The 26,342-nt window shown below is 42.0% G+C and overlaps 1 protein-coding gene across 2 annotated transcripts in view; it reads right to left on the reverse strand.

Moving 5' to 3' along the window:
- LOC114251812 (synaptotagmin-15) overlaps nt 1–26,342 on the reverse strand; it is a 99,705-nt gene that overhangs the window by 25,496 nt on the left and 47,867 nt on the right. For both annotated transcript variants that reach the window (XM_089739790.1, XM_028186210.2), the window contains exons 5-6: nt 23,134–23,273; nt 621–709 (exon numbers count right to left, since the gene is read on the reverse strand). In XM_089739790.1, the coding sequence (XP_089595916.1) occupies nt 621–709; nt 23,134–23,273 (229 nt within the window). The remainder of the gene's footprint in view (nt 1–620; nt 710–23,133; nt 23,274–26,342) is intronic.

Genomic DNA, 26,342 nt, shown 5'->3' on the forward strand with positions numbered 1-26,342 from the left:
ACTAAAGTAATATTTTTACATAAGTATTATCGGGATTCTTTTTATGACAGGTAGACATTATGAAATATATGGTAGATATTATGAAAGTTAATAAAAAATAAAAATATTTTTTTTTCCTTCATAGTAATTATTATTTCTTTTAATTGTAGACTACGATAGCTTTTGAATTTATAATTAATTATGTAATTACGTAAATGACTGATGACCGTAAATGAATCACGTGTTGATTAATGTTGCTTTTTTATAAAGGAATTATCATCGCACCTTATTTTAATTGTGTTCTTTTTACTGTACTTGTAGGCAGATCAGTATACGGCCCAACTGATGGTGAGTGGTTACCGTGGCTCATGGACGTCAGCAATGCCAGGGGCAGAGCCAAGCTGTTGCTTACCGTTAAGTACTATGGAAATTTCATAGTACTCGGGAAACACCGTAGAGGGTAGCTCATTCCAAAGCCGGATGATACATGACAAAAATATCTGGAAACGCACTGTGGTTGAACGCAGGAGTTCTAGGTAGTATGGATGAACTCTACGACGATAGCGGGCAGTGCAATAGTAATGGATGCCGGATGATATTCTTTTTTTTAAATTATATTTATCATTCTAATGGAAACTCACCACATGCCCCTCAGGCCACATAAAATCTTCGTCCAGACAATCTGACTTGTACAGTGCCGGGTCCAGAACTCCAAGGTCTGCTGTGTTAGCTGCAACAATTAAATTTATGTGCACTCCGAGTTATTATTCATTAATAGAATTTAGTTTTATTATGGTTTTATTTTATTTATACAGGCTATTTTTGCTGCGCGGTTTCGCTCGCGTTAAAATTGTGATTGAGAACGGACGAACCACGTTGCTTTCGCGCTCGATGTAAATTACTTTGTCTCAGTCAAAGACTCACCGAGTCATTGAGTCACAGTCGTAAGGTATGCCCATTTCTGCCGTGAAGCAGTAATGCGTTTCGGTTTGAAGGGTGGGGCAGCCGTTGTAACTATACTGAGAAAGAGCTCATATTTCAAGGTGGGTGGCGCATATACGTTATAGATGTCTATGGGCTCCAGTAACCACTTAACACCAGGTGGGCTGTGAGCTTGTCCACCCGTCTAAGCAATAAAAAAAGAAAAAAGTTGGTTTGTAGATGCGATGGTACGAAAAATCATATACTATCTAACACACAGTCGTGTTTATCACGGAAAATATACGCAGCGTTACACCGATAATGCTATTTTCCATAATAAAAAAATTCCGTGCTATAATTTGGTATAATAATTTTTTTGTATGAAATTTCATCCGAATCCGTTTACCTATTTCAGCATGATTGATTTACAATAACTTATCACATCACATTTTCACATTTATAATATTAGTTTAGATAACATAAAACTTCGTTTGAAAAGATGATTGGCGATAGCTACTACAGACATTAATGCTTAAATTAGACGCAAATACGGCAAGATAAAAGGGAAAAAGTATCAATCCAAAAACATTTTCTTTTTCAATTTTCCTACCTAATACTCTGAAAGAGATTATGTTTAGGTAAAAGAAAACTGTTAAGTATAATCTAGATCCGTGACCAAGAACATTGTTATAACGAGTGTCAGTAAATAAATGACGAAGTTCCAAAGTAGGTAACAAAGTTCTTATACATTACCTAATCTATCTCTTTGTTAGCCTTCATGTCATGACCTTATTTGTTAAGCTAATGCTTCAAGAATATGTTGTAACACATCACACGATTTATGTGGCCATTTCGTGATTTGGAAAGAAAAATATTCCATAGCATTAATGTTTTGTGACACTCTTTCTTAGACATCAAATATCATCGCTTTTATCAGTCGAGTTGGCGGTTTCATGTTAAGGAATATGTAATATAACGTTCATTGATATATTTAATACATATAATATTTTTTGTGAGTATGTCGATAGATTATATTGTAACCAGTATTTTTTTTTTTATTGCTTAGTTGTGTGGACGAGCTCACAGCCCACCTGGTGTTAAGTGGTTACTGGAGCCCATAGACATCTACAACGTAAATGCGCCACACACCTTGAGATATAGTTCTAAGGTCTCAGTATAGTCACAAGGGCTGCCCCACCCTTCAAACCGAAACGCATTACTGCTTCACGGCAGAAATAGGCGGGGCGGTGGTACCTACCCGTGCGGACTCACAAGAGGTCCTACCACCAGTATAATAGTATTCGGAAAGAGAACTTACTATGTACAACATGTAATGTTTACAATGAATCATCTAGACTCAAATAACAGCATTTTTTTAATGTATAAACCATATATTTATTTTGTACTATTATAACAAAATACTAATCCTACTAATATTAAACGCGAAAGTTTGTAAGAACGTATGTTTGTTACACTTCCACGCAAAAAAATACTGAATGAATTTTTATGAAACTTAACAATAATATACCTTACACATCAGATTCAGAATTCATAGGCTATATTTATAAAGATATAGTGTGAATTACCGAAAATATAACGATAAGTGTCAAATAAGTAGAAAAAATCTGCCTTCTGGGAGCTATTCTGGCGTATGCTGCAAAAACCGTAGGAGTTACACGTATATAATATAAAATGGAAATGTTTATCTTAAATAACTCTACAAAAAATCCCGCGACAGCATATTTCTGTTTTGTGTGTAAGCAATTATCCCCGAAATACAGAACCCTGAATATAAGAAGAGGAAAGATTCGTTTTTTTTTGTTTGTTATGTTCATTTTTTTGTGTTTGTTAATGTCAGAACCAGTTTTTTATTATTATTGCTTAGATGGCTGGATGGACGAGCTCACTGCCCACTTAGTGTTAAGTGGTTACTGGAGCCCATAGACATCTACAACGTAAATGTGCTACCCACCTTGAGATATAAGTTGTAAGGTCTCAAGTATAGTTACAACGGCTGCCTCACCCTTCAAATCGAAACGTATTACTGTTTTACGACAGAAATAGGCAGGGTGGTGGTACCTACCCGCGCGGACTCTCAAGAGATCCTACCACCGGTAAAAGAAAAGAAAATTCAATAAGATCAATAATTAATTACAGTTCCCGAAGCGAAGCGAGGGCGGGTCGCTTTATGTAAAAGTCAAACGACGCACTCTCGGAATATAAATACGTATTTTGAGAAAACGTAAATTTTTACAAACAGTTTAATATATAGCTAATGAAATTTCATTAATAAAAACACAACTAAAAAACAAAATTTATTAGAAAATAAGTTTAGTTTGAACTAATGTCTCTTGGGTCCGCCTGATAAGACTTCGACCATTTTTCGCGTCCACTAAGCTCCTTTGATGTGTGTCGATTTGTCTCATGATCGTGTTTCGCGTAAAGTTCCAACTCATACTTAGGTTTTTTTTTTTTTTTTTTCACCTACGTTCCTCAGGAACCATGGTGCTCCGACGGCTATCCTGCAGAATCGGGATTGAATAACCTGAAGGGGCTTCAAGTTGGTGCGGGCCGCGTGAGCGAACACTACGCTTGCATACGTCATGACGGGGCGTATGCAAGTTTTGTAGAGGGTTACCTTATTACGGAGGGACAGTTTGCTTTGCTTGCAAAGCATAGGGTACAGACATCCTAATATGAAGGTGGCGCGGTCGCGTACCGTTTTAATATGGGGACGGAATGTCATCCCTCTGTCGAGGGTGACGCCTAGGTATTTGACCTGCGGGGCCCACGGTATGGGCTGGCCAAAGAGAGTGACGGGGCTAACGGCGGAGGTGTTAACGCTCCTATTAGGGAGTGGGATGCTCGAAGTGGTATTCGGAGGGCAACCCATACTTACGTGGGCGACGCATGACAGTAAATTTGTAAGACTGCAGTCTAAGAATTTAAGACTTCATTGCGAATAGACTAAGCTTAATGCAGTCACGTACAGAACGATAACAATAGGTTTATCTCATCTTTATTCAGACATGATAAAGGTCAGCAGCAACTTTATCCAACATAACGACTGCCTTATGTGAAAGACGTGCATCGCTGTTGAGTTTCTGTTTGCAATTTACTAAATCGAAATCGTCCTCGTTTCCCGGATTTTAAGTGCGTTTTTTTTTCATTCGTGCCGCCATTATTTCGGCCTATTTTCTTAATGGCAACGTAAAAATAAAGCTATTCCCGGCCTACTAAGATTAATGTTGCAACCTCAGCGTCGCAAAAGCCCTAAAGATACATAGTCAATTTGTTAAGGTACAATATGTTTATGTGAATGTTTTATTTAAAACTTTCGCATGCAAATAACGTAAAGGTGCGTTGTTCGGCAGAAGAGAGAGAGAGAGAGAGATAGGAAATAAAAAGAAAGAGAGAGAGAGTATTCTTTATTGCACTCCAACAAAAGAAACAATGCGAAACATTAAATACAAAATAAGTACAATTGGCGGTCTTATCACTAAGAGCGATCTCTTCCAGACAACCATCAGGTGGAAAAGAATCGTTTGGAATCTAATTACACGCGGTGTGCCAATCAATTGAAATACTAAAACTGTAAAAAATGTTCTCCGAATAGACTGGTATACTACTATTGTCAAACAATATTTAGTGGTTATAGGACGTATTATGACCTACACGATCAAGTATGATTCCATCTACTTCTGCCACGAAGAAATCCTTGATCCGTTTTGAAGTCTCATAGTCACTACTGCAATTAAAATTTCGATTCAGATTATCATGAAAAGTGGCCGCATTCACGTTGAGATTCTATGAACTCCGACAGCCGTGGGCCGTCATTTCGTCTGCCTGTCTATAAAAATAAAACCAGTCTTTGCCTAAATGAAAATTAACACTAGCTCTCCGCCCGTACCATTACGTACTTTATATCGTGAGGGCAAAGACCCGTGCTATATTTTTTCTCAGGCTTAAGGTTTGTTATTTTATTTTATTTTATTTATTTAATTTACTTCAGATTTTACATCCATATTACACGTCTTCATTACATTGCATTAACATTTCATTTATACTAAAATTAAATAAAAATAATAACTAATCTCGGACTAAAACAAAAACAATAATAAAAATAATAAAAACAAAAAATCAAATAATAATAATAATAATAAAACAAAAACTCTAAATTAACATGAAAACTACCTTACAGCCTGGCCACGGGACATTCGCCGATACGAATATTCGCGCGGTGCGAACGGCGAAGCGTCTAGCGACTAAAATAAGCGCATAGAAATGTACCTAACAAGCCACGCGCACCGGCGACCGGCGAAGCGACCGGCGAAATGTACCGAGCGAATCGCGCGATGCGGCGGGCGAGCAAAACAAATGCATGAATACGGACGGCGCGAGCCACGGAGTCGAGCGGTAGTCGCGGCGAATAGTACAGTGATTAAATGAGTTTAGTTGTTTTCGCCGCGAAAAATTAACGCCGAAATTTTTATATTTTTTATTTATTTTTATTTTATATTTTTAAAGTCGTCGTGGCCTAACGGACGTCCGGTGCAATCGTGTTGAGCGATGCACCGGTGTTCGAATATCAGGCGGGTACCAATTTTTGTAATGAAATACGTACTCAACAAATATTCACGATTGATTTCCACGGTGAAGGAATAACATCGTGTAATAAAAATGAAATCCTCAAAATTATAATTTGCGTAATTACTGGTGGTAGGACCTCTTGTGAGTCCAAACGGGTGGGTACTACCACCCTGCCTATTTCTGCCGTGAAGTAGTAATGCGTTTCGGTTTGAAGGGTGAGGCAGCCATTATAACTATACTTGAGACCTTACAACTTATATCTCAAGGTGGGTGGCGCATTTACGTTGTGGATGTCTATGGGCTCCAGTAACCACTTAACACAAGGTGGGCTGTGAGCTCGTCCACCCATCTAAGCAATAAATAAAAAATAGCTGAAATACTAGCTAGACCAGCTATTTGGAAGTCTAGCCACCCAAAGTATTTCTCGTACTTCTTGTGGAATTCTCCATCTATAGGTATACTCCGATTCTTATTCAAATCATGTACTTCACAATCTTTTCCAAATAATAGGTCCTGAAAAAAAACTATTAATTTGTAAGCAATATCGAGATAATTTCGATATAGACATTTCGCTGTCGGACTTCCTTACTAGTCGCGGCGGCGAACGTGAGTACCCGTGGCCTGCAAACGGTGCTGCGCGAATGGTCGCCTCGTCCACCGCTTCGCTGTTCGCACCGCCGATCCCCGTGGCCAGGCCGTTAACCTAAAGGCTGGTTTGGATCCAGAGTGCTCAACATGCACACGTGTCCAGTGCTGCATTATTGGGCAGTCCAGATTGAATTTCATTAAAATCATTTCACTATCATGCATTTCATCATCATCACTTGAGCGTAAAAACGTAACAGATTGAGGTACTGTCGCATTATTAATACCTTTACAACATTATGGTTTGCAAAATAACTACTAATATTGAATAGTTGAAAATTAAATTTCAAAATCAATTTTTTTTAATTTCAAATTAATATATGCTGTATGTTGCCCTAAATTAAGTAAAAACTATATGAAAATGCATACCGTACGTCTAGATAAAAAGGAACAAAACCAGAAATTAATTCGTTATCTCTATTACTCTTCTTAATTATCTCTTTAAATTTTTGTTAAAATACTTTTCTTTAGCATCCGTACATAATTCTTTTGGTTTAATTATAATTATTACAGGCAATAGTAAATTTCAAAATTTTTGAGTATTAAAAAAAACTCTATACAAAAAGTAGTCCCGTAAATTTTTGACCTCCATCAAAAGTTTCAACATTTCATAACTTTTTGTAATCCAAATAATCAATACAATCGAATAATCTGTATAGAAAAAATCACGAACTCCTTTCTAAAGTTGTACAAAACCAATACGTTATCCAATAACATATTTGAACACGTTCTGTAAATGTAATCAGGGTCTGACATGCGAGATCAGAATTTCGGTTGTACCTTTCGTAAAATCGAATTATCTGGGCGTACGACGTCAGCACGTTTAGATGCCAAATTCAAACTATTAAAACCGCAAACAAGTCTTTGTATTTGAAGTTTAAATTCTATATATTAATACGTAAAGCAAAAACTTTGTATCCCTTTTTACGAAAATTGCGGGGACGGAGGAGTATGAAATTTTCTACACTTATAGAGAATATAGAGAAGAAGTGCACAGTGCTAATATTTTTTTAAAATAATGCATAAAAGATACATTAAAACAATAAAGAAAACATTAAACACACTACATACCATGTATTTGACGCACACACGCATGCATACTATTTATTGTCAAACTTTTGTTCTTGACGTCTGTTGTCAAATTGAGAACAGATTAAAATTAAATATTGTTTATCTTTATTAATATTTTTTGTAGTGTAGTCTTGGCGAAATTTGTGATTATAGAAGTATAAAATACAATCATAATGGTGTACAAACTTGCAATTTCAATTAATTATAGTCGAATTTCGAGTACTGCGTGACCTCTAGTTTTATTCTCCTCTAGTTTCTCCTCTATAGTGTCTCCTCCTAGACCTCTAGTTTATATTTATATTTATTATTAACTTCACGTGTACTCTATATATAAAATAACCGCAACAGACACCGTTATTTACTTCGAGATATCTCGAAGTTTCTGTTGAATTGTAAAGTTTTAAAGTTGTAAAGCTTAAATTCAGAAATACATTTTATTTACTTCACGTGAACTCTATATATAAAAAAACCGCAACAGACACCGTTATTTACTTCGAGACATCTCGAAGTTTCTATTGAATTGTATACATTGTAGATGTATACATTGATTTATACAACAACTTTACTCTACAGACTGGAACACATGAATGCCTCTTAGCAGATATGGGTAGATTGTGGTACCTAACCTTGCTCAATTATGTACCATATGACTAGTATTCATCACATAAAACTTCAACCTAATTATGAAATACCAAAAGCGGTTCATAAAAGATAATTTTTTTTCTGTTTTAGTCGTATGTAGTAATACACTGATTACTTAAATCCACAAAAAGCCGTTTCATCGGTACGAAACTTTGCTCTAACTAGAAGAAGTTCTAAAAAGGACTGCTCTTTGTAGGCACTTTTATTTCCTGGGATTGACCTTTACCAAACAAAGTTGACTTTCAGTAATCACTATGAGATTCGTTTCTGGATATCGAGTAACAGTTTGACTCATTAAATTTCAAATTGATTAATTTCAGCTGAAATAAACACACCCCAAGAATATTTCTTTGAATTGGCAAGTTCCGTACATTCTTCTCTTCTGTTTGTCAATATATATATTTTTTTATATCTATTGTAGGAAATTAATGTTACCAATGAAAAAATAGGGGAATAGTTGATATTTTTTTTCAACTTTTTAAGAAAAAAAAAGTTAAAAACGTTTTACAATTGTGGCCATTCAAAACGTAATTTCTGTATGACGTAAATTCTAAATTCAAATGTTTTTTTTTTTTTAAATATGGAAAAGCTATATTTTTTAATTTTAGACATTTGTGTTTGGTTTTCACTACATTTTTTATTTTTTCATCAATATGAAAACGATAAAAATACGATTAATTATGGATGACGAGATCCGTCCGGGTAGCCATGCTGCACAAACGGCTTGCAACATTAGGGACGTGTACGGAGTGAAAATTGTAAACGAACGCACGACTCGTTATTGATTTGAGCGCGTCCGACATGGAAATTTTGATTTGACAAGTGAACCTCATGGTCACGCGATAATTAGTCAACAACTACGAATTAATGGCGATAGCTGATAGCTGACGGTACTCAATCTCAAATCTACCGCTAAGTTAGAAGCAGCCTTCAACGATAGCATCAAAATACTATTGGTTCATTTGCGTCAAATTGTCAAGGTAAAAAAACTTGATAAGCGAGTGGCATACGAACTGAACGATTGCCGCGCCTGGTTGAAAACGTGTGCTTCGACGACGTGAGATTGCGATGAACATATTAAAGTAACGCTTCAGAAACGAAGGGACTTTGAACCGCATTGTTACTTGCCTGTGGTACCTACCCGTCCGGACTCACAATACGTCCTACCACCGGTCATTACGCGAATTATAATTTTGCGGGTTTGATTTTTATTGCACGATGTTATTCCTTCACCGCGGAAGTCTATTGTGAACATTTGTTGAGTACGTATATCATTGGAAAAATTGGTACCTGCCGGCGGGATTCGAACACCGATGCATCGCTACATACGAATGCACCGGAATGTCCTAAATGATACGACGACTCTAAATGAGAACAGTAAAAATAATATTTAGATGTAAGTAAATACTACGAATATGCTGACATTTAAGATACAAAATTAATACTAAGATCTGTTTTAGATACAGTTGCTAAGCAAATATTAAGTCCTGTCTTGTGGCGGTGTCTTAATTAAATACATCATTATGTCGTAGCAGCCGTGTAGGGATGCCTTTGTCTTTATTCCACGTAATAAAATTACGCAAGATATAACGTAGGCCTCTTAGTTATTGAGGTATTAAATAGATAGCAAGGCCATTGTTTTGCAAGCTATGTAGCTCAGAATAATTGGAAGTCAACTGATGAAAATGTATAATTAAGTTTTGGGCAGGATTTTTCAGAATATTATATGGCACTTTCGACCGTGTTGTCTATGTATTTAAACGGACTTAAGAGCATTTAAATGTATCTATATACATTGTACATACTTCTCAATAACTCAACGTGTTTTAGTGCCGATATAAAGTTAGTGAAAGAAATCTTATAATCTAAGCGCAATTAAACAAGCGCGTTAAGAAAGCTGCCAATATTTTTTTGTATTTTAAAATAATGTAACTATTCCGATAGAATAATTCCGCAGACAGATACAAATTTTTAGAACAAACTAATGCAAGCTAACTAATGCATGTGTTCCACAACGAATATCACCATGAATTGAAAACATCATTATAAAAAGTATTACTTAACGGGTTCCTATCGAAATACAATTCCAATTGCGGGTAGATTGAAAACTGCGGGACGGCAAACAAATTCTATCATTCAAGCCCGTTTTTGGGTACTATCTATGTAACTTGATAACTCGTCCAACAATAAACACATATGTTATCCACAGTTTGTTTAGGTCGCACCTTATTAACGTTTATTTTTATAAATGTAAAACTCTCGCACGACAATCTGAAGCATGCCTTGTTTTTTTTTTTTAATTTGGCTGTTTCATTTATACTACGTTTTGTTTGACACTCGCCACAGTTTTAATTTTTTAAATTGCCTTTTTAGGCAGACGAGCATACGGCACATCTGATGGTGAGTGGTTACCATCGCCTATGGACTTCAGCAATGCCAGGGGCAGAGCCATGCCACTGTTTAGCGCATAATGATAATACCTGATTTAATAGATATCAAAAGAAGGCGGCTTCGAAAAAACTCTTCCCTGTTACATAGGCAGCTCAAGTCCGGGCAAATGGGACTACCCCGAGGTCTAATCTATGCACCCGCAAGGGGACATGTCGGCCCGACGACGGTCGAGAGAAAAACTGAGGAAATCGATAATTCGAAATGACATCTGTGCCCCAATTGATAAATAAAAGACCTAAACTTTTTGTATAAAATAAACTTAAAACAAACAAAAGGAATCCGTCTGACGGGGGACACTTCAAAGGGAAAAAAAAAGTTATTTTATTTAATTCCGAGCATTTTCATATTTATCTGCCTTTTAAACCTTTTCTGGACTTTCACAAATAATTCAGGACCAAAATTAGCCAAATCGGTCCAGCCGTTCTCGAGTTTTGGCAAGATTAATAACAACAATTCATTTTTATATATATAGATATCAAGCTTCCAGGAGAAAGGATATAAATGTTGGTAAAAGTTGTATAAAAGTCATTGAGTGGCTTAAAACAAATAAAAGGACATATAGTCAGACAAAAATAACAATTTTTATATTATGTAGTGATAGTATAGTAAAGCGATACGGTATTGCAGAAAAATAAGAACTATCTAATAGTCCCAAGAAAGATGGCGATAATGGCTTAAAATTTTAGAACTAAATATTTCGAGTTTGGTGAGAAACGAAACTTGAAGAAAATAATAATAATTTAGTCAATATTTTTCAATTTTAACTGGAAACGTGTAGGATGAATATAAATAGCAAATTAAATGGTAAAGCACCAAATTCAAGTATCAATATGGTAGAACTAGAATAATATATTGCAAATGTAAACATGCTCCAATTCAAGGGTGGATTCGATACCCAATATCACGTTCGGACTTCTGTGTACTAGTACAAAATAGTTTTAGGCATCCTATTCAAATATTTTCAAACTAATACCGCCAAGAGCGAAGGCCTGAACATGTGGATTTTGCTCAAGTTCGTCCCTTTTAGCAGATTAACTACTCTGTATTAATATTAAATGTTGATTGAAGATAAACACTAGACAATTTTGTGGGAAATTCGTTACACAGAGTTGTTACATTAATACGTGTAAATTGAAAAACGAAAATTTGTTTTTATGCTTATTGGAAAAGCAACGAAACGAAACTGCGACTATAAAGTGCTCTGAGGAATTGTTCGAGATGATACCGGCATCTCGTTTTTACCATCACACCGCCTGCCACCGGAGTAGAGTTCATCCATACTACCTGGAGCCACTGCGGTCATCCACAGTGCGTTTCCAGATATCTTTTTTGCCACGTACCATCCGGCTATGGAATGAGCTCCCCTCCACGGTGTTTCCCGAGCGCTATGACATGTCCTTCTTCAAACGAGGATTGTGGAGAGTATTAAGCGGTAGGAAGCGGCTTGGCTCTGCCCCTGGTATTGCTAAAGTCCATGGGCGACAGTAACCACTCACCATCAGGTGGGCCGTATGCCCGTCTGCCTACAAAGGCAATAAAAAAAACAAAAGGTATCGTGAATAAAATGTGCTCAAGTACATCAATGCTTTTAATTTCTTTGAAGGTACATGAGCAAAAGGCACGGGATGATGAAAAGTTTTTTACAAGGCCCTGTCTATTGCTGAAAGCTCTTTTCAGATTTCAGGTGTATGTTGCCATTACGACAAAGAAGCAAATAAACAACACGCATTATCTTTAAAATACATATTTTACCACAGATGAACCATAGTAGCCGAAACTTTCAGTACTAGTATCAAGAAAGATGTGCGTAGAACTCAGTACCAGTTGAAGAATAAAATCAATAAAAAATGTTTTATCCATAGATATCACAAAAATAGACTGTCGCGATATGAGATTTGTAATTGGAAAGAAAACGAGCGCTACATTTTAAAAGAACACGAAATACTAAATTAGAATTGTCGATTGAAGATAAAACATCTCATCATCGGTGAGACGGAAAGTTGAGTGTATTTTGATACAAATTAATACTGAAAGAACTGATAGACAAGAAATGCGTGGGTGAATCATGAATATGTTTACGGATTTAACAAAATTGACAATTCACACGGCATCGATTATTTCATGAAATTGAATCATTCCATTTCAACTTTAACATCTGAAGCTTGATTTTATTTTAATTGGGATGTCCTTAAGCAATAGATGGGCTGGCTATTTGACTGTTTGACTGTCATAAAATTTATGGAAAAATTTCATCAAAATGCTTCTTTTGTAGCAAGCAGATAAACAAAGTCTTTGAAAATAAGAGATAAGACGTATGGTGTACTCATACTATACATACGATTATCTCAGTCATTAGTCAGCATTGCGTTTCGGTTTGAAGGGTGGGGCAGCCGTTGCAACTACCCTTGAGACCTTAGAACTTATATCTCAAGGTGGGTGGCGCATTTACGTCGTAGATGTGTATGGGCTCCAGTTACCACTTAACACCAGGTGGGCTGTGAGCTCGTCCACCCATCTAAGCAATAAAAAAAAAAAGAAAAAAAAAAAATACATATATAGATATACGCCAAAAGCATCAACTGGAATATTCATATAAAATTAAATTCAACCGTAATATTATACTACCGTTCGATGTAGCTTGAGAAAATTCCAATACATTTACCTGGCACTAAAATGTCGTCCGCGATTTTTCCACGTACACTTCGACACTATCAAGGAAAATGAAGATGGATTGATCCAATTTTGAATATACCGGTGTGTCAACTTGCGAAACGATATCGGCTGGAGAGAAATTGATGAAATACGGCCGCTCTCCCTCGACAACTGCACGACAGATGTTCTGCCATACTTTTCCATTAGCCAGAATATAAATCTTCATATGCACGTGAAGTCACTGGTTTTGTTAGAAAAAAAATGGAAAACGAAATAAATACCTTCGATATTTTTCATGGCCAAAGTGAACTTTTATTTTTATGGAGTTCGCCTTTTGTTATACTTTAGCTTTACAGCTGTAACTACTTCCTACAGAGCATCAATTTAACTTAGATACGTGCTAGGCATGTTCGTTTACGGAATTAGTTTTTGTTACACAATATAGCAAGTCGCATGTCATTAAATTTAAACTAACCAAAAGGGAAAAGCCATACCCGAAATTAGCATGGATTGTTAATAATCTACATAATATGTTATACTAATTATTAATATTATGATCTAGGTGTTAAGGTTACCCGGTCGTGGACGAGCTTGCAGCGCGCACTCTGCGTGCTGTGGGTCTCGTCTGCGGGGGAGTTGCTGGACTTCGACCGGGCGCGTCCGTAGGTGGCGGATCACGGGCCTCTGGGCAATAGTCACAGGGGCATCGCTCCTTCTCTCTCGTTGTGTTACGGCGGGAGAGATTGAGCGACGCGGACCAAAACCAGCATCGGGGGTTACACGCTCTCCTCCCCCTTCACTTGCTGAAGGGTGGTTCTCCTGGAGATGCGAGGGCCTCCACTTTTTCCCTCTTTTCCTTGTTGTTTTATTGTTTTGTTCACACTGTCCTTTGGTTATTTTTATTTATTTATTAATTTAATTTAAGTTTCAATCTGTCTCTTTCTCTTCTTTTGTTTCCGTTCATTGTTTTATTTTACACGATTTTCTATTCTTCTTCTCCTGTGGTTTTATTTTGATTTTATTTGGTTTTATTTTTATCTTCTTTCCTTTTATACCCAATTCTAAGCTCTGACACCCGGCGAGAGAATGAATGGCTGGTGGGCGACCAGTCGCTAGGGTGTCCCAGGGAACCGAACCCTGGGTTAAAAAATATATAAAAAAGATATAAATGTAATGGCTAGTTTTAAAAAGATACTACCCCAGGAGGGTACCTCCCGCTCCGCGGGGGAGAATCCCTCCGTGCGGCCGACTCGTCGGACGCACGCTGCCCCACGTACTCTGGGGGGGCAAAAACTGCCTAGACGTCAGGTCCGGGAAGGACGGAGTTCAGAGGAAGATGTCCGAGAAGGACCTTGAAGTAAGCTCCTTAAGAGCCAATGTCGTGTCAGACGATGACATGGCCACAGTCGGTTCGGCCCAATCGTCGACCCGCTCGTCGCCGACACGACGACAGCGGAAAAGGGTCCTTAATATAAGCTCAGACGGGTTGAGCAGCAGCTCCGGTTCGGAGGCTCAGGGCCCGTCAGTTGCGAAGCCCAGAGCCGTGACGCCATCAAAGCGTGGAAGGGGACGCCCTCCGACCACGAGGCAGTGCGTTAGCATGGCTGCTGCCAGGAAGGCGTGCCTTAGGGCCCATAGAGAGGAGAGGGAGTTCACAGAGAGCGCGCGCACCACGCGCCAGAAGAAGAGAGCGGCTGAGGGATCTGTCCCTAAGCCTGATGCCGAGCGTAGGCTCCATCAGAGTGCTGAGGTGGCTCTGACGGTGGCCGCCAAATCTAGTAGCCCGAAGGGCACGTATGTGCGTGCATTGAAGGAGTTGGCGGCCACCGTCAAGGAGGCCACGGAGGACCTTGTGGGCCGCACCGCAACTGAAGAGGCTGAAAGACTGCGTGCGATCAACGCCAAGCAGGAGCAGGAGATCCTACAGCTTCGCAAGGAGCTTGATGAAATTAGGAGGGAGCTGGCTACGGTCTCGCAGGTGCTAGGAAATGCACCAGCCGCAGCCCCGGCCCCAAACACCGAAGAAGAAGAGGAGGAGTTGCGCCTCCAGCGCATTATGCGAGCTGTCGGCACGATGCTCGACGCTCGCTTTGCGGGGCTGGAGGGACGGCTTCTACCGGAGCCGCGAATGCGACCATCGCTAGCGGCGGACAGGCGGAAGAGCCGCGAAAAATCACCGGACCCTCCTATGGTCGTAGACGCTACACTGAATTCGGCACCATTATTGAAACCAGTGCCACCTACAACATCGGCGAAAAAGAGGATACGAGGCCCCAGAAGAAAAGCCACTGCGCAAGTGGCTCCACCTGGAACGCCCACCCTCCTCCCGGCTCCAGCTTCCTTGATCGAGAGCTGGTCAACGGTCACCCGTAGGGGCACTCGGCCGAGGGAGGGAGCAGTGAGGACGGTTCCAGTGGTAGCACCCGCTGAAGCGGGAAAGAAAAACCCGTCCTCTGCAAAGAGGAAAGAGAAAAAGCTGCGTCCTCCGCGCTCTCAAGCTGTTGTGCTCAAGCTGCAGCCGGAGGCTGTAGAAAGAGGACTCACATACCGCAGCGTACTCGCCGAAGCGAGAGCCAAGGTGGACCCCGGGGCACTCGGAATCCCCATCCAGCGCATCCGGTCTGCAGTGACTGGGGCCAAGGTGTTGGTAGTGGAAGGTGCTGATCAGAGCGCCAAGGCTGATCTCCTGGCCCAAAAGCTTCGTGAGGTTCTGTCCGCGGAGGGGGTCATCGTGACCCGGCCAGTGACGACTGCAGCCATCCGCATCAGCGGGCTGGATGACTCCTTGACGCCGGAGGAAGTAGCCGCTGAGCTCGCCCGGATTGGCGAATGCATTCTTGAAGCGGTGAAGATCGGAGAGATCAAGTCTGGCCCAAGTGGGATGGGTCAGGTGTTGGTTCGGTTGCCCGTCGCTGCCGCGACGAAGGTCCTCGCCGTACCGAAATTGAGGGTCGGTTGGAGCGTGCTCCGCGCTCATCTACTAGAGGCTAAGAAGCTACAGTGCTTCCGATGCCATGAGCTAGGGCACGTGAGCGCTCGATGTCCGTCGTCGGTCGACCGCAGCCGTGATTGTTACCGGTGCGGCCAGACCGGCCACGTAGCGTCCGGCTGCTCTCTGGCGCCACACTGTGCTGTATGTGCCTCTGCCGGCAGACCGGCGGATCACGTCTCCGGGAGCAAGGCTTGTGCCAAGTCCCCGAGACCGAGACCTAGAAGAGGAGCTTCCGCTGCGCTTGAGAATGCGCGGAGGCAGCCCGGTACGGCTATGGAGACATCGAATGACGCCCTGTTATGACAGGTGTCCTTCGATTCCTGCAGGGGAATCTCAATCACTCTGCCAGAGCTCAGGACCTTTTGTTCCAGAGCATGGCAGAGGGGTTGACCCATCTTGCGGTGGTCGCCGAGCCGTATCGGGTTCCTTCGAGCCCCGATTGGGCAGCCGATTTGGAGGGCCGAGTGGCTATCATCCGACGTTGTTGTGTAGGTGCTCCGCCCAGGTTCGACGTTGTCGAGAGAGGTTGCGGCTTTGTTGCTGTCCTCTGGGCCGAGGTATTCATATTGGGAGTGTACTTCTCCCCAAACAGGACGCTCGCCGAGTTTGAGGTTTTTCTCAGCGAGCTCAGCCGCGTCGTTGGGAGGTCGCACTCCCAACGGATACTCGTTCTCGGGGACCTTAACGCCAAGTCATTGGCTTGGGGATCCTCGAGGACGTGCCCCAGAGGTAGGGCGGTGGAGGAGTGGCTGGTCGGAAGCGGTCTTCTCGTCGTCAATCGTGGCGCAGAACTCACGTGCGTGCGACGTTTGGGCGGGTCCGTGGTTGACGTTACATTTGCCACGCCCGACGTGGCGAATCGCGTACGCGGTTGGGCCGTGATGGTCGGCGAGGAGACGCTCTCCGACCACCGCTACATTCGTTTCGGTGTCGCAGTGCCTCCGGCGGAGTCTATCCAGGGCTCTTCCTTGCTCGGCGGTGGCGGCGCGGGGGGTCCTCGTTGGGCCCAGAAGCGCCTCAACGTCGAGAGGTTGTGTGAGGCGGCTGTAGTCCAGGCATGGCGTCTTGACTCGCTTGGTGAGCCAGCGGACGTGTGCGAGGGGGTGGAGCATCTGCGCGAGGCGATGTCGCGGGTGTGCGACGCCGCTATGCCTCGCATTAGAGCTCTCGCTCCTAAACGCAGAGTCCACTGGTGGACTGAGGAGATCGCTAGCCAGCGCCGGTTGTGCGACGTCAGTCGTCGCGCATACCAACGGTATCGACGTCGAAGAACGCACCGGGACCCCGATGAGGAGGACCGACTGTACGAGGTGTACAGGATGGCCATAAGGGCCCTGCGCGTGGCTATCGGGGAGGCGAAGGAGGCTGCTTGGAACGACCTACTAACTTCGCTCGACTGTGATCCGTGGGGGCGGCCCTACAGGCTGGCGCGCAATGTGCTCCGCCCTTGGGCCCCCCCCGCAACCAGCACCCTGCCGCCGGAGACATTGCAGCGGGTAGTCGGGGGTCTGTTTCCGGATTTTACCGGGACGGCCTTCGTCCCCCCTGTGATGACGACGATGCGGGTTGCTGGTGGCGGGGAGCCTGCGGACGTTTCGCAGGCGGAGTTTGAATCGGCTGTGCAGAGGATGCGGGCGAAGCGCACGGCTCCCGGTCCCGATGGGATCTCGTCCCGAGCGTGGGCGCTCGCCTTGACGGGCGATGGTTTGGGGCCTGCTCTCCGAAGGCTGTTCAGCCGGTGCCTCCGTGAGGGCAGGTTCCCAGAGCCATGGAGGACTGGTCGGCTCGTCCTTATTCCTAAGGAGGGTCGGCCACGTGACGAACCGAACGGGTACCGCCCAATCGTCGTGCTGGACGAGGCCGGTAAGCTCTTCGAGCGCGTCATCGCTAATCGCCTTGTCCAGCACCTGGAAAACGTTGGGCCTGATTTGGCTCCTAACCAATACGGTTTCCGGAGGGGTCGCTCGACCGTGGACGCGGTCTTGCGTGTCCGCCATCTCTCCGATTGTGCGTGCTCCGAGGGGGGCGTGTTGTTGGCTGTGTCGATTGACATCGCCAACGCCTTCAACACGGTCCTCTGGAGCGCGATCGTGGAATCACTTCGGTTTCACCGCATCCCCAATAGTCTCCGCACCCTGATAGAGGACTACCTCTCAGGGCGGAGCGTGATTTTCCCCGAGAGAAGAGGATGGGGACGAAAAACGGTGTCGTGCGGGGTCCCACAGGGGTCGGTATTGGGACCACTCCTGTGGGACATCGGTTTCGACTGGGTCCTCCGCGGTGCTGGCCTGCGTGGCGTCGACGTGGTGTGCTATGCCGACGACACGTTGGTGACGGCTCGCGGAGCTGACTACAGGACCGCAGCGATCCTTGCAACGGCGGCGGTCTCCACCGTCGTTAGCCGCATTCGGAGACTAGGCCTTGAGGTGGCCCTCCACAAGTCTGAGGCCGTATGCTTTCACCCGGTTCGGAGAGGACCCCCTCCGGGCGCGACGCTCATAGTCGGTGGAGTATCGATCGCTGTCCAGCCGAAGCTCAAATATTTGGGCATCGTGCTGGACGGTCGATGGCGCTTCGACCACCATTTTGGTGAGTTGATTCCGAGGCTACTGGGCATGGCAGGTGCGTTAGTCCGTCTTCTGCCCAACGTTGGTGGTTGCAGCGTCGGTGTCCGACGCCTGTACCTGGGGGTCGTGCGCAGTATGGCCTTGTATGGCGCTCCCGTGTGGTCGCCCACACTCTCCGCACGCAATGCGGCGCTGCTGCTCCGAGCTCAGCGGGCGCTCGCGGTGAGGGTCATCAGGGGGTACCGTACGATCTCCCGAGAGGTCGCCTGCGCCCTCGCTGGTTCCCTTCCTTGGGATCTCGAGGCCGAGGTATTGGCTACGGTATACCGGCGCAGGACACAGTCCCTGGGTCGGGGACGGATACCCGGCCTGTCGGCTGTCAGTCGGTGGAGGCGTGCTGCGCGTCATCTGGCGTACGCTAAATGGAGGGAGCGGTTGCTGGAGGAACTTCATCAAACCTCAGCCACCCGCCGGCGCACTCTCGAGGCCCTGGTGCCCGTGCTGGAGACATGGTCAGATCGGCGACACGGCGTGCTCTCCTTCCGCCTTACGCAGGTCCTCTCGGGGCATGGCTGCTTCGGGAGGTACCTGTGGAGGGTTTGCAGGAGAGAGCCACATCCGGGTTGTCACCAGTGCGGGCATCCGGATGATGACGCTCAGCACGCACTCGAAGCGTGCCCGCGTTGGGAGCACCCGCGGCGAGATCTCATCGCGGTGCTGGGGAGGGACCTCTCCTTGCGGGCTGTCATTGCCCGCATGCTAGAGGACGAGAGTTCGTGGGAGGCCATGGCCAGATTTTGCGACCTGGTCATGGCCTTCCGCGAGGCTGAGGAGCGCGAAAGGGAGTGGAATCCATCTTCGGCTCCTCAGCGAAGAAGGCGGGGTGGGCGACGCGGGCACGATGCTCCCGTTAATCTCCCGTAGGGACTGTTGGGTACTGGGTGCGGGGGCGCCCGGTGCTCTGCTGTCGGTTCCGTGGTGAGGCGGCGCAAGGTGGCTCCTATGCGCCACTCACGGTGTCTCCTGAGACGACGTCCTGCGGGATCTTCCCGGGGATTGGATCCCGTCCTATTGTCAGGATGGGTACCGGCGACGGCGAGCCTGCGGCGCGCATTGTGCGGTACCGTAGGTTTCGTGGAGTCGGAGTGGTGGAGCTCGATGGGGTTTAGTCGGTAGTCGGTTTTGCGGGGCGGGTCCTGCGTGGTAGACGCCGCGCAGCGCCTCGCGCGCCTTTCTCAAGGCGTAGTCTCCGGGTAGGAATTGGAAGAAGAGGAGGACTTTGGTCTTCCTCTTCTCCCTCTTCTTCTCTGGAGGCGCCGGAGTCCGACATAACCCGGTCTATTACCCCTCTCGACCGGGTATCCGTAAATGGATTCCCCAGCGTTAAAAAAAAAAAAAAGGTGTTAAGGTTAAAGATCGAATATGTTAATAGCTTTTATTCAAAACAAACAGTTAATTAGTATAGAAATTATAGGCATTTAATTGATAGAATAACCTTCGTTAGTGACTTCATTTTATAAATCTGTTGTAGTATAAAGTCATAAATATTTACTCATCCTAGCTCGCTTTTTTCGGTTTCAAACTAAATGACGAATAATTAATTAGGGAAGCTAAGGGTGTGTCGGTCAATGAACTGCAAATAGTGAGCAATTAGCTGCTAATTGAACGGACAATTTTTTTCCTGAAACTTGTAACTTTACTGGACAAAACACGTCTAAGAAAACCATGAATTCAATTTTGGAATAAAATGATGTTCCTTACTTTTTTTTAAATTGAAACTCCTTGTTACGAGTTTGGACTTGATTTTAATTGAAACTCAGAGTATTAGTTTATTCAATCAAAGTACCTATTTTATATAATAGCGTAGATGAGTAAACTAATTTAGGCGTTTTGTTTGTAAAAAATCACCTAAGACGCTTTTGTTTGTGGTACATTTGGTAACGTTGATTAAAAAAATACCTCAGGAATGATGTTCATATAAAATTCCGGCCCTTTTGTTTTATGTATCCAATTTAAGAGTAAACACGAGACACGAATTTCAGGTTAGATGTGAGGCCCGAGAAAACAATGTCTAACTAAGCAGAAAATCAGTGAGAGTACCTTATTATTTACTTTGAACAAAAATCTACGGGGTACGATTGACAACATATTGTCATATTTTATTCATTTACCGTATAAGTGGATGAACGAGCTTACGCCCCACTTTGTGTTAAGCAAACGACCACCCACCAGCTTAGATGAGTGGACGTGCTCACATCCCACCTGGTGTTAGGTGGTTACTGGGGCCCATAGACATCTACAACGTAAATGCGCCACCCATCTTGAGATATAAGTTCTTTTTTTTTTCCTACCTATGCTGATAGCCTTGAGAGGCTATTTCAGCTTCACCCTAACGTTAGCAGGTGAGCTCGCGGGGCTCAACCGGAGAGTTGCTAACACTGACCCTAGCAAGAGCAGTGCTTCGCAGATCTACCACCGGATCGGAAACGCGACCCACTGAGAAGATCCGGCGAGAAACTCAGTGGGCTGTGTCTATGGGTTAGTTCGCTCGCCGAGCCCTTCGTCGCAAGCGACGGGTTCGACGAGGACGGTGACCGGTGCTTGTGGTGCCCAAAAGCACCGTTAATGGATCAGGAGGATCCGTAATGACGTGCTTTGGGCGACGTCGACGGTTTACCATTCGGTCTACTGGGTCGGGTATGTAGTTTCCAGCGGCTACGATGAGAGGGTTCTCATGTCGTGCCGCCTTCTCAAAATGGCGCAGATAAGTTCTAAGATCTCAGTATAGATACAACGGCTGCCCCACCCTTCAAACCGAAACGAGTTACTGCTTCACGGCAGAAATAGGCAGGGCGGTGGTACCTACCCGCGCGGACTCACAAGAGGTCCTACCACCAGTAGTGTTAATTGTATTGTATGATCACTGTCCCACCCTTCAAATCGGAAGACATGACTGCTTTTGGCAGATATAAACAAGATGATGGCACCTGTCCAGATAAATCACAAACAGTACAATATTAAGCCAAGGTATACATTTGTTTTTTTTTTTTTTATAAAACAAATACATTAATTTTGTTTACATACATACCATTTAAGAAACGTAGACGATTTGTCTAATCTCTAATGTTTATGTCGAAATATTTTATCAAATTTATTGTCTGAAAACAAGGAAAATTGTCACCTATTTTCAATTATTGTTTTGGAAGCCTACTTAATTACGCTGTTTCATCTATCTGATTGATTTCTAATAAGAAGACAATCGCTCAACATAGTTAAAGCAGCTAAGTAATTTTAATTCATTTGTAATTAGGAACGTCTATGTATGTATGAGTATGAGAAAATTACGAATTCATTAGGCAGAAAGGTCTAACGAAGGTCCGAAATGCGAGCCAGACTTTGTTGTTTAAGTCCCTTGAATTTTGAGAATTACTTCAACTGATGGTATAATTTATGAGTAAAAAGTCCCGTGAATTATTCATATGTATAGGTCTTTTTAATACGCTTTTATTAGCTTCAGACGTATGTATGTTTGTAACGGAATCTTTGAACATGATTTTGAGCCCCTTCAAAACGTCGGATTAACTCGAAATTTGGTATACCTATTAAGGACCGATGACAATTAAATACTTAAAAAAAAATTGAAAAATTGAAAGTGATTGACGATAATGCACATTGTGGTTCCCGGATTTTGAAATGATCTGGTCCCTGGACTTGGTACCGCGTAGATCGTTCCTGCAAGCGAGTATTACCCGAGCTCCACGCTCCGCTAAATATTTTGCTGTCTCGTATCCTATACCGTTGTTGCTTCCAGTCACTATCACCACTTAACGGACCAAATGCCTGCTGCATTTATTTATGCCATATGTTAATGTACAATACGTTCTATAAAGTAACGCTAATATGAGGTTCAACACAATAAAACTAATTAACACCATCGGTGTCTAAAGGTACTTCTATGACTAGCATATAATAAAGGGGTTTTTTTATTAACAAAATGCAAAAAGGGTTACTTTGGTCATTGGACATTTGCCAACCAAAAACAGGGGTTTGGTCATTGTAAAATAGGCAATTGTTGTCGTAATTTGCCAATATGAAATTATTTCTGACATTATTATTGGAAAAGTATAAATAAATAGATGCATAGTTTTTGAGAGCAACATTTAAGAAAGATGCATGTGTATTATTTTATCAATATTGTAGTTTAAATTTCTTTACAAAACCTTACCTGGTATGTGACGCAGCGAATAATCAGAAAATTAAGAAGACTCTTGTCTTGTTTAGGCCTGAACTAACCTATCAAGCGATCGTAGACTTTCTTCACCCTTTTTTTTCTAAATCTACCATCCAACTCACTCATTCCTTTCGGTAGGCAGCGGCTTGGCTCTGCCCCTGGCATTGCTGAAGTCCATGGGCGACGGTAACCACTCACCATCAGGCGGGCCGTATGCTCGTCTGCATACAAGGGCAATAAAAAAAAAACTCCTAAGGAATTCCTAAGAGGAATTAAAGTCACGCAATGCACTAGTAAGTTAAGTCAAACTAAAACATGAAAATAAACAATGATTTTTTACCGATCATAGCTAGCGGAATAGCTGGCGGGAAAATAGACGCATTGATACTCACTAAAAGAATTGGAGCGTAGTTGCGTAGGTACCGGTGGGCAGAGCACGTCGCTTCCCAAACTGTTGACGCTCACTACGTCACGAAGTTCACCGAGCGAAGAAGAGCGAAGAGTGGGCAGCGAGAAGTTCACTTCTTTCGTCCTGTTTTTAATTCAAATTATTCACAGTTAAATTTTAGAATATTTTAACGAGCTATTGTTGTAAATCCTGGCGTATTATGGATAAGAAATTACGTCACGCGGCTCACGTTAGTAACTTAACAGTAGCATCATTTCGAAACAGTCAACAATTAAGTAACATTATTTTAGTGATGAAAGCTGTATGGATGATGGTTCTATTTATCCTTTAAAACCAATTAAGTAAAATTCGTGGTTCATGTTTTTGCCAGATTTATTTTATTCACCGACAAATATCTTACTTATCGGTAAGTGCTCGCTTATCGATAAATTCATGTTCTTATATTTTTATGTAGTGATATTTCACAAAAAGAAGAAAAGCACTCAGAAGCAAAACCTATAAATACACCATATTTTAGTATCCGTAAAGTATCACTAAACGCTGCTAAAGTTAACGCGACTGGATATCGTGGAATCAACGAGCGGAAAATTCAATGTGGGTGACGAAATGAAAGGAAAATGCCGGCGATTGATGAGTGCGCATTCCTGGCAGCTCAGAGAAGAAATTGATTACTTCCTTTATGAGGAATATTAGCTAGGTATAATACGTTTAAAATGTTGTTTATTTATCTATACTTCTATACTAATATTATAAAGAGGAAAGGTTTGTTTTTTTGTATTGAATAGGCTCCGAAACTACAGAACCGATTTGAAAAATTCTTTTACTGTTTAGAAGCTACACTATTTCCGAGTGACACAGGCTATAATCTATTTTGGAAAAATAGGGATCCTTAATAAAACTCCAATAATGTAACCCAAGGTGTAAAAAAATTACCTAAAATATTCTTTACATCGCATGCCCTGCAAAAAATATTGATGATAGAATAAAATAATGTACTACGACTTTGTAGAACACATTATTATTTACAAAAAGTGTCGCGACAGCATATGTCTAACTATAATAGTTATCCCGCAATAAGTGTTTTTTTATTTTAAAAAATAAAACAACGTCAAATATCGTTGAAACTTTTGCTAAAGACCCGAGCGGAGCCGGAGCGGAGCCGGAGCGGGCCGCTAGTGTTTAAGTAAACGAATGATTATCAAGGCAAGATCTGAAATGAAATCCAATGCGTGGCATTTCCATAGTCTCACATGTCCTTATTTAAAATGGTTTAAATATACCTCATATGTGGTAGGCTTGTTCCCTGGAAATGCGTGTGGGCAACACTATTAGATTGGTATAGGTGATCTATAAGATGATATGTCTTCAAAACCAATATGTTTCAAATATTATTAAATGATGATGACTGTACAAATCTTATTTTAATATTTTGAATTTACTATTTTAAAACAGAAATCTAGTAAACGTTTGAACTTTTAAAATTTCAAACTTTAGAGAAACGCAAACTTTCAAGTTAAATTGATAGTTAAAAATTTAACAACGAATATATATTTCTTTGAAGTGAGCGTAGTTTTAACGTTTTTTATTAAATATCAAAGTACCGACTGATGCATAAACTGTTCATTAATTTTAATGATAAAAAAAGGAACTAATTTAAAAAAATATATTTCAATACATACTACATTCTATAAATAGTTTAAAATACCCAATGTGTTTATTTGTTTCATCTTAACACTTCTACTCTGTCCTATCAAGAAATTAGAGGAAATTAGTAATTGTAAAATAGAAAATGCTCTACAAACGCACGCAGACTCATACTGGAAACGCACTATATCTTTTTAATATCTGTTCGGTCGGTCACGACTAGTAAGTAGTACTAGTAGTAACAATTAACACCATTATTTACTTCTTGAATGTCGCAAATAACGAAAAATGCAAATTAATCACTTTCAGATACCGATCCACTATTAAATACGTGAGTACGAAGAGATACACAGGTATAAGCGAGTAGAGTTTTTGTATTATTAGTATATAGTTAAATCTGGGTACATACTTTTTTACTGGTGGTAGGACCTCTTGTGAGTCCGCACGGGTAGGTACCACCACCCCGCTTATTTCTGCCGTGAAGCAGTAATGCGTTTCGGTGTGAAGGGTGGGGCAGCTCTTGTAACTATACATGAGACCTTAGAACTTACATCTCAAGGTGGGTGGCGCATTTACATTGTGGATGTCTACTATATCTATACTAATATTATAAAGAGGAAAGATTTGTTTGTTTGTTTGTTTCGAATAGGCTCCGAAACTACTGGACCGATTTGAAAAATTATTTTTCCATTAGAAGCCGACATTGTCCCTGATGAACATAGGCTACTTTTTTTTATTTTTATTTTTTTGGTTTCATGTGTGTTTTAATGTTTCCGAAGCGAAGCGAGGGCGGGTCGCTAGTATACTATAACTTGACCGTATCGTTTTGCGATCTGAAACATGAACTAAATGCGTTCGCAAATGTTCGATAATTACAACCCCGTTCCGATGACATGGTGGTTCCTTGTACTATATTGCGATATGTGTTACAAATAACTGATTGATTTTCGCGTTGTCGTCTCTAGAATAACCATCCTGCTTGTGAATTTATTTTTCTTTCGTTAATTATGCGGTGCAACAAAAGATGCTACAGTGAAATTAAAACCACTTTTACGGATTAATTTCGTTTTTCTTATTGTCTTTATAATTATTTCTGAAGTTTCGTATACTTTACAGTTTTGTTGAACACAGACGCACAGTACAGGCGTACTTTCGTCTGTGTCCAAGAAAACTGTAACTTACGATTTGTCCTTAAATTAATGACATTTCTTTCGTAAATTATGTGGTGCAACAAGAGATGCTACAGTGAAATTAAAACCACTTTTACGGATTAATTTCGTTTTTCTTATTGTCTTTATAATTATTTCTGAAGTTTCGTATACTTTACAGTTTTGTTGAACACAGACGCACAGTACAGGCGTACTTTCGTCCGTGACCAAGAAAACTGTAAAGTATGATTTGTCCTGAAATTAATGACAATAAAAAACACGATATTTAATGTCAATTTAGATTTAATTATGTCTACGTCTCGCAAAAACCGATTTACTTCAGTGCTCCAATTGCATTTATAATAATTTATATCTAACTCGGTTTATGGTAAACAATAAC

This window comes from Bombyx mandarina, chromosome 03, assembly GCF_030267445.1.
Source record: "Bombyx mandarina strain Sakado chromosome 03, ASM3026744v2".
Taxonomy (NCBI): domain Eukaryota; kingdom Metazoa; phylum Arthropoda; class Insecta; order Lepidoptera; family Bombycidae; genus Bombyx; species Bombyx mandarina.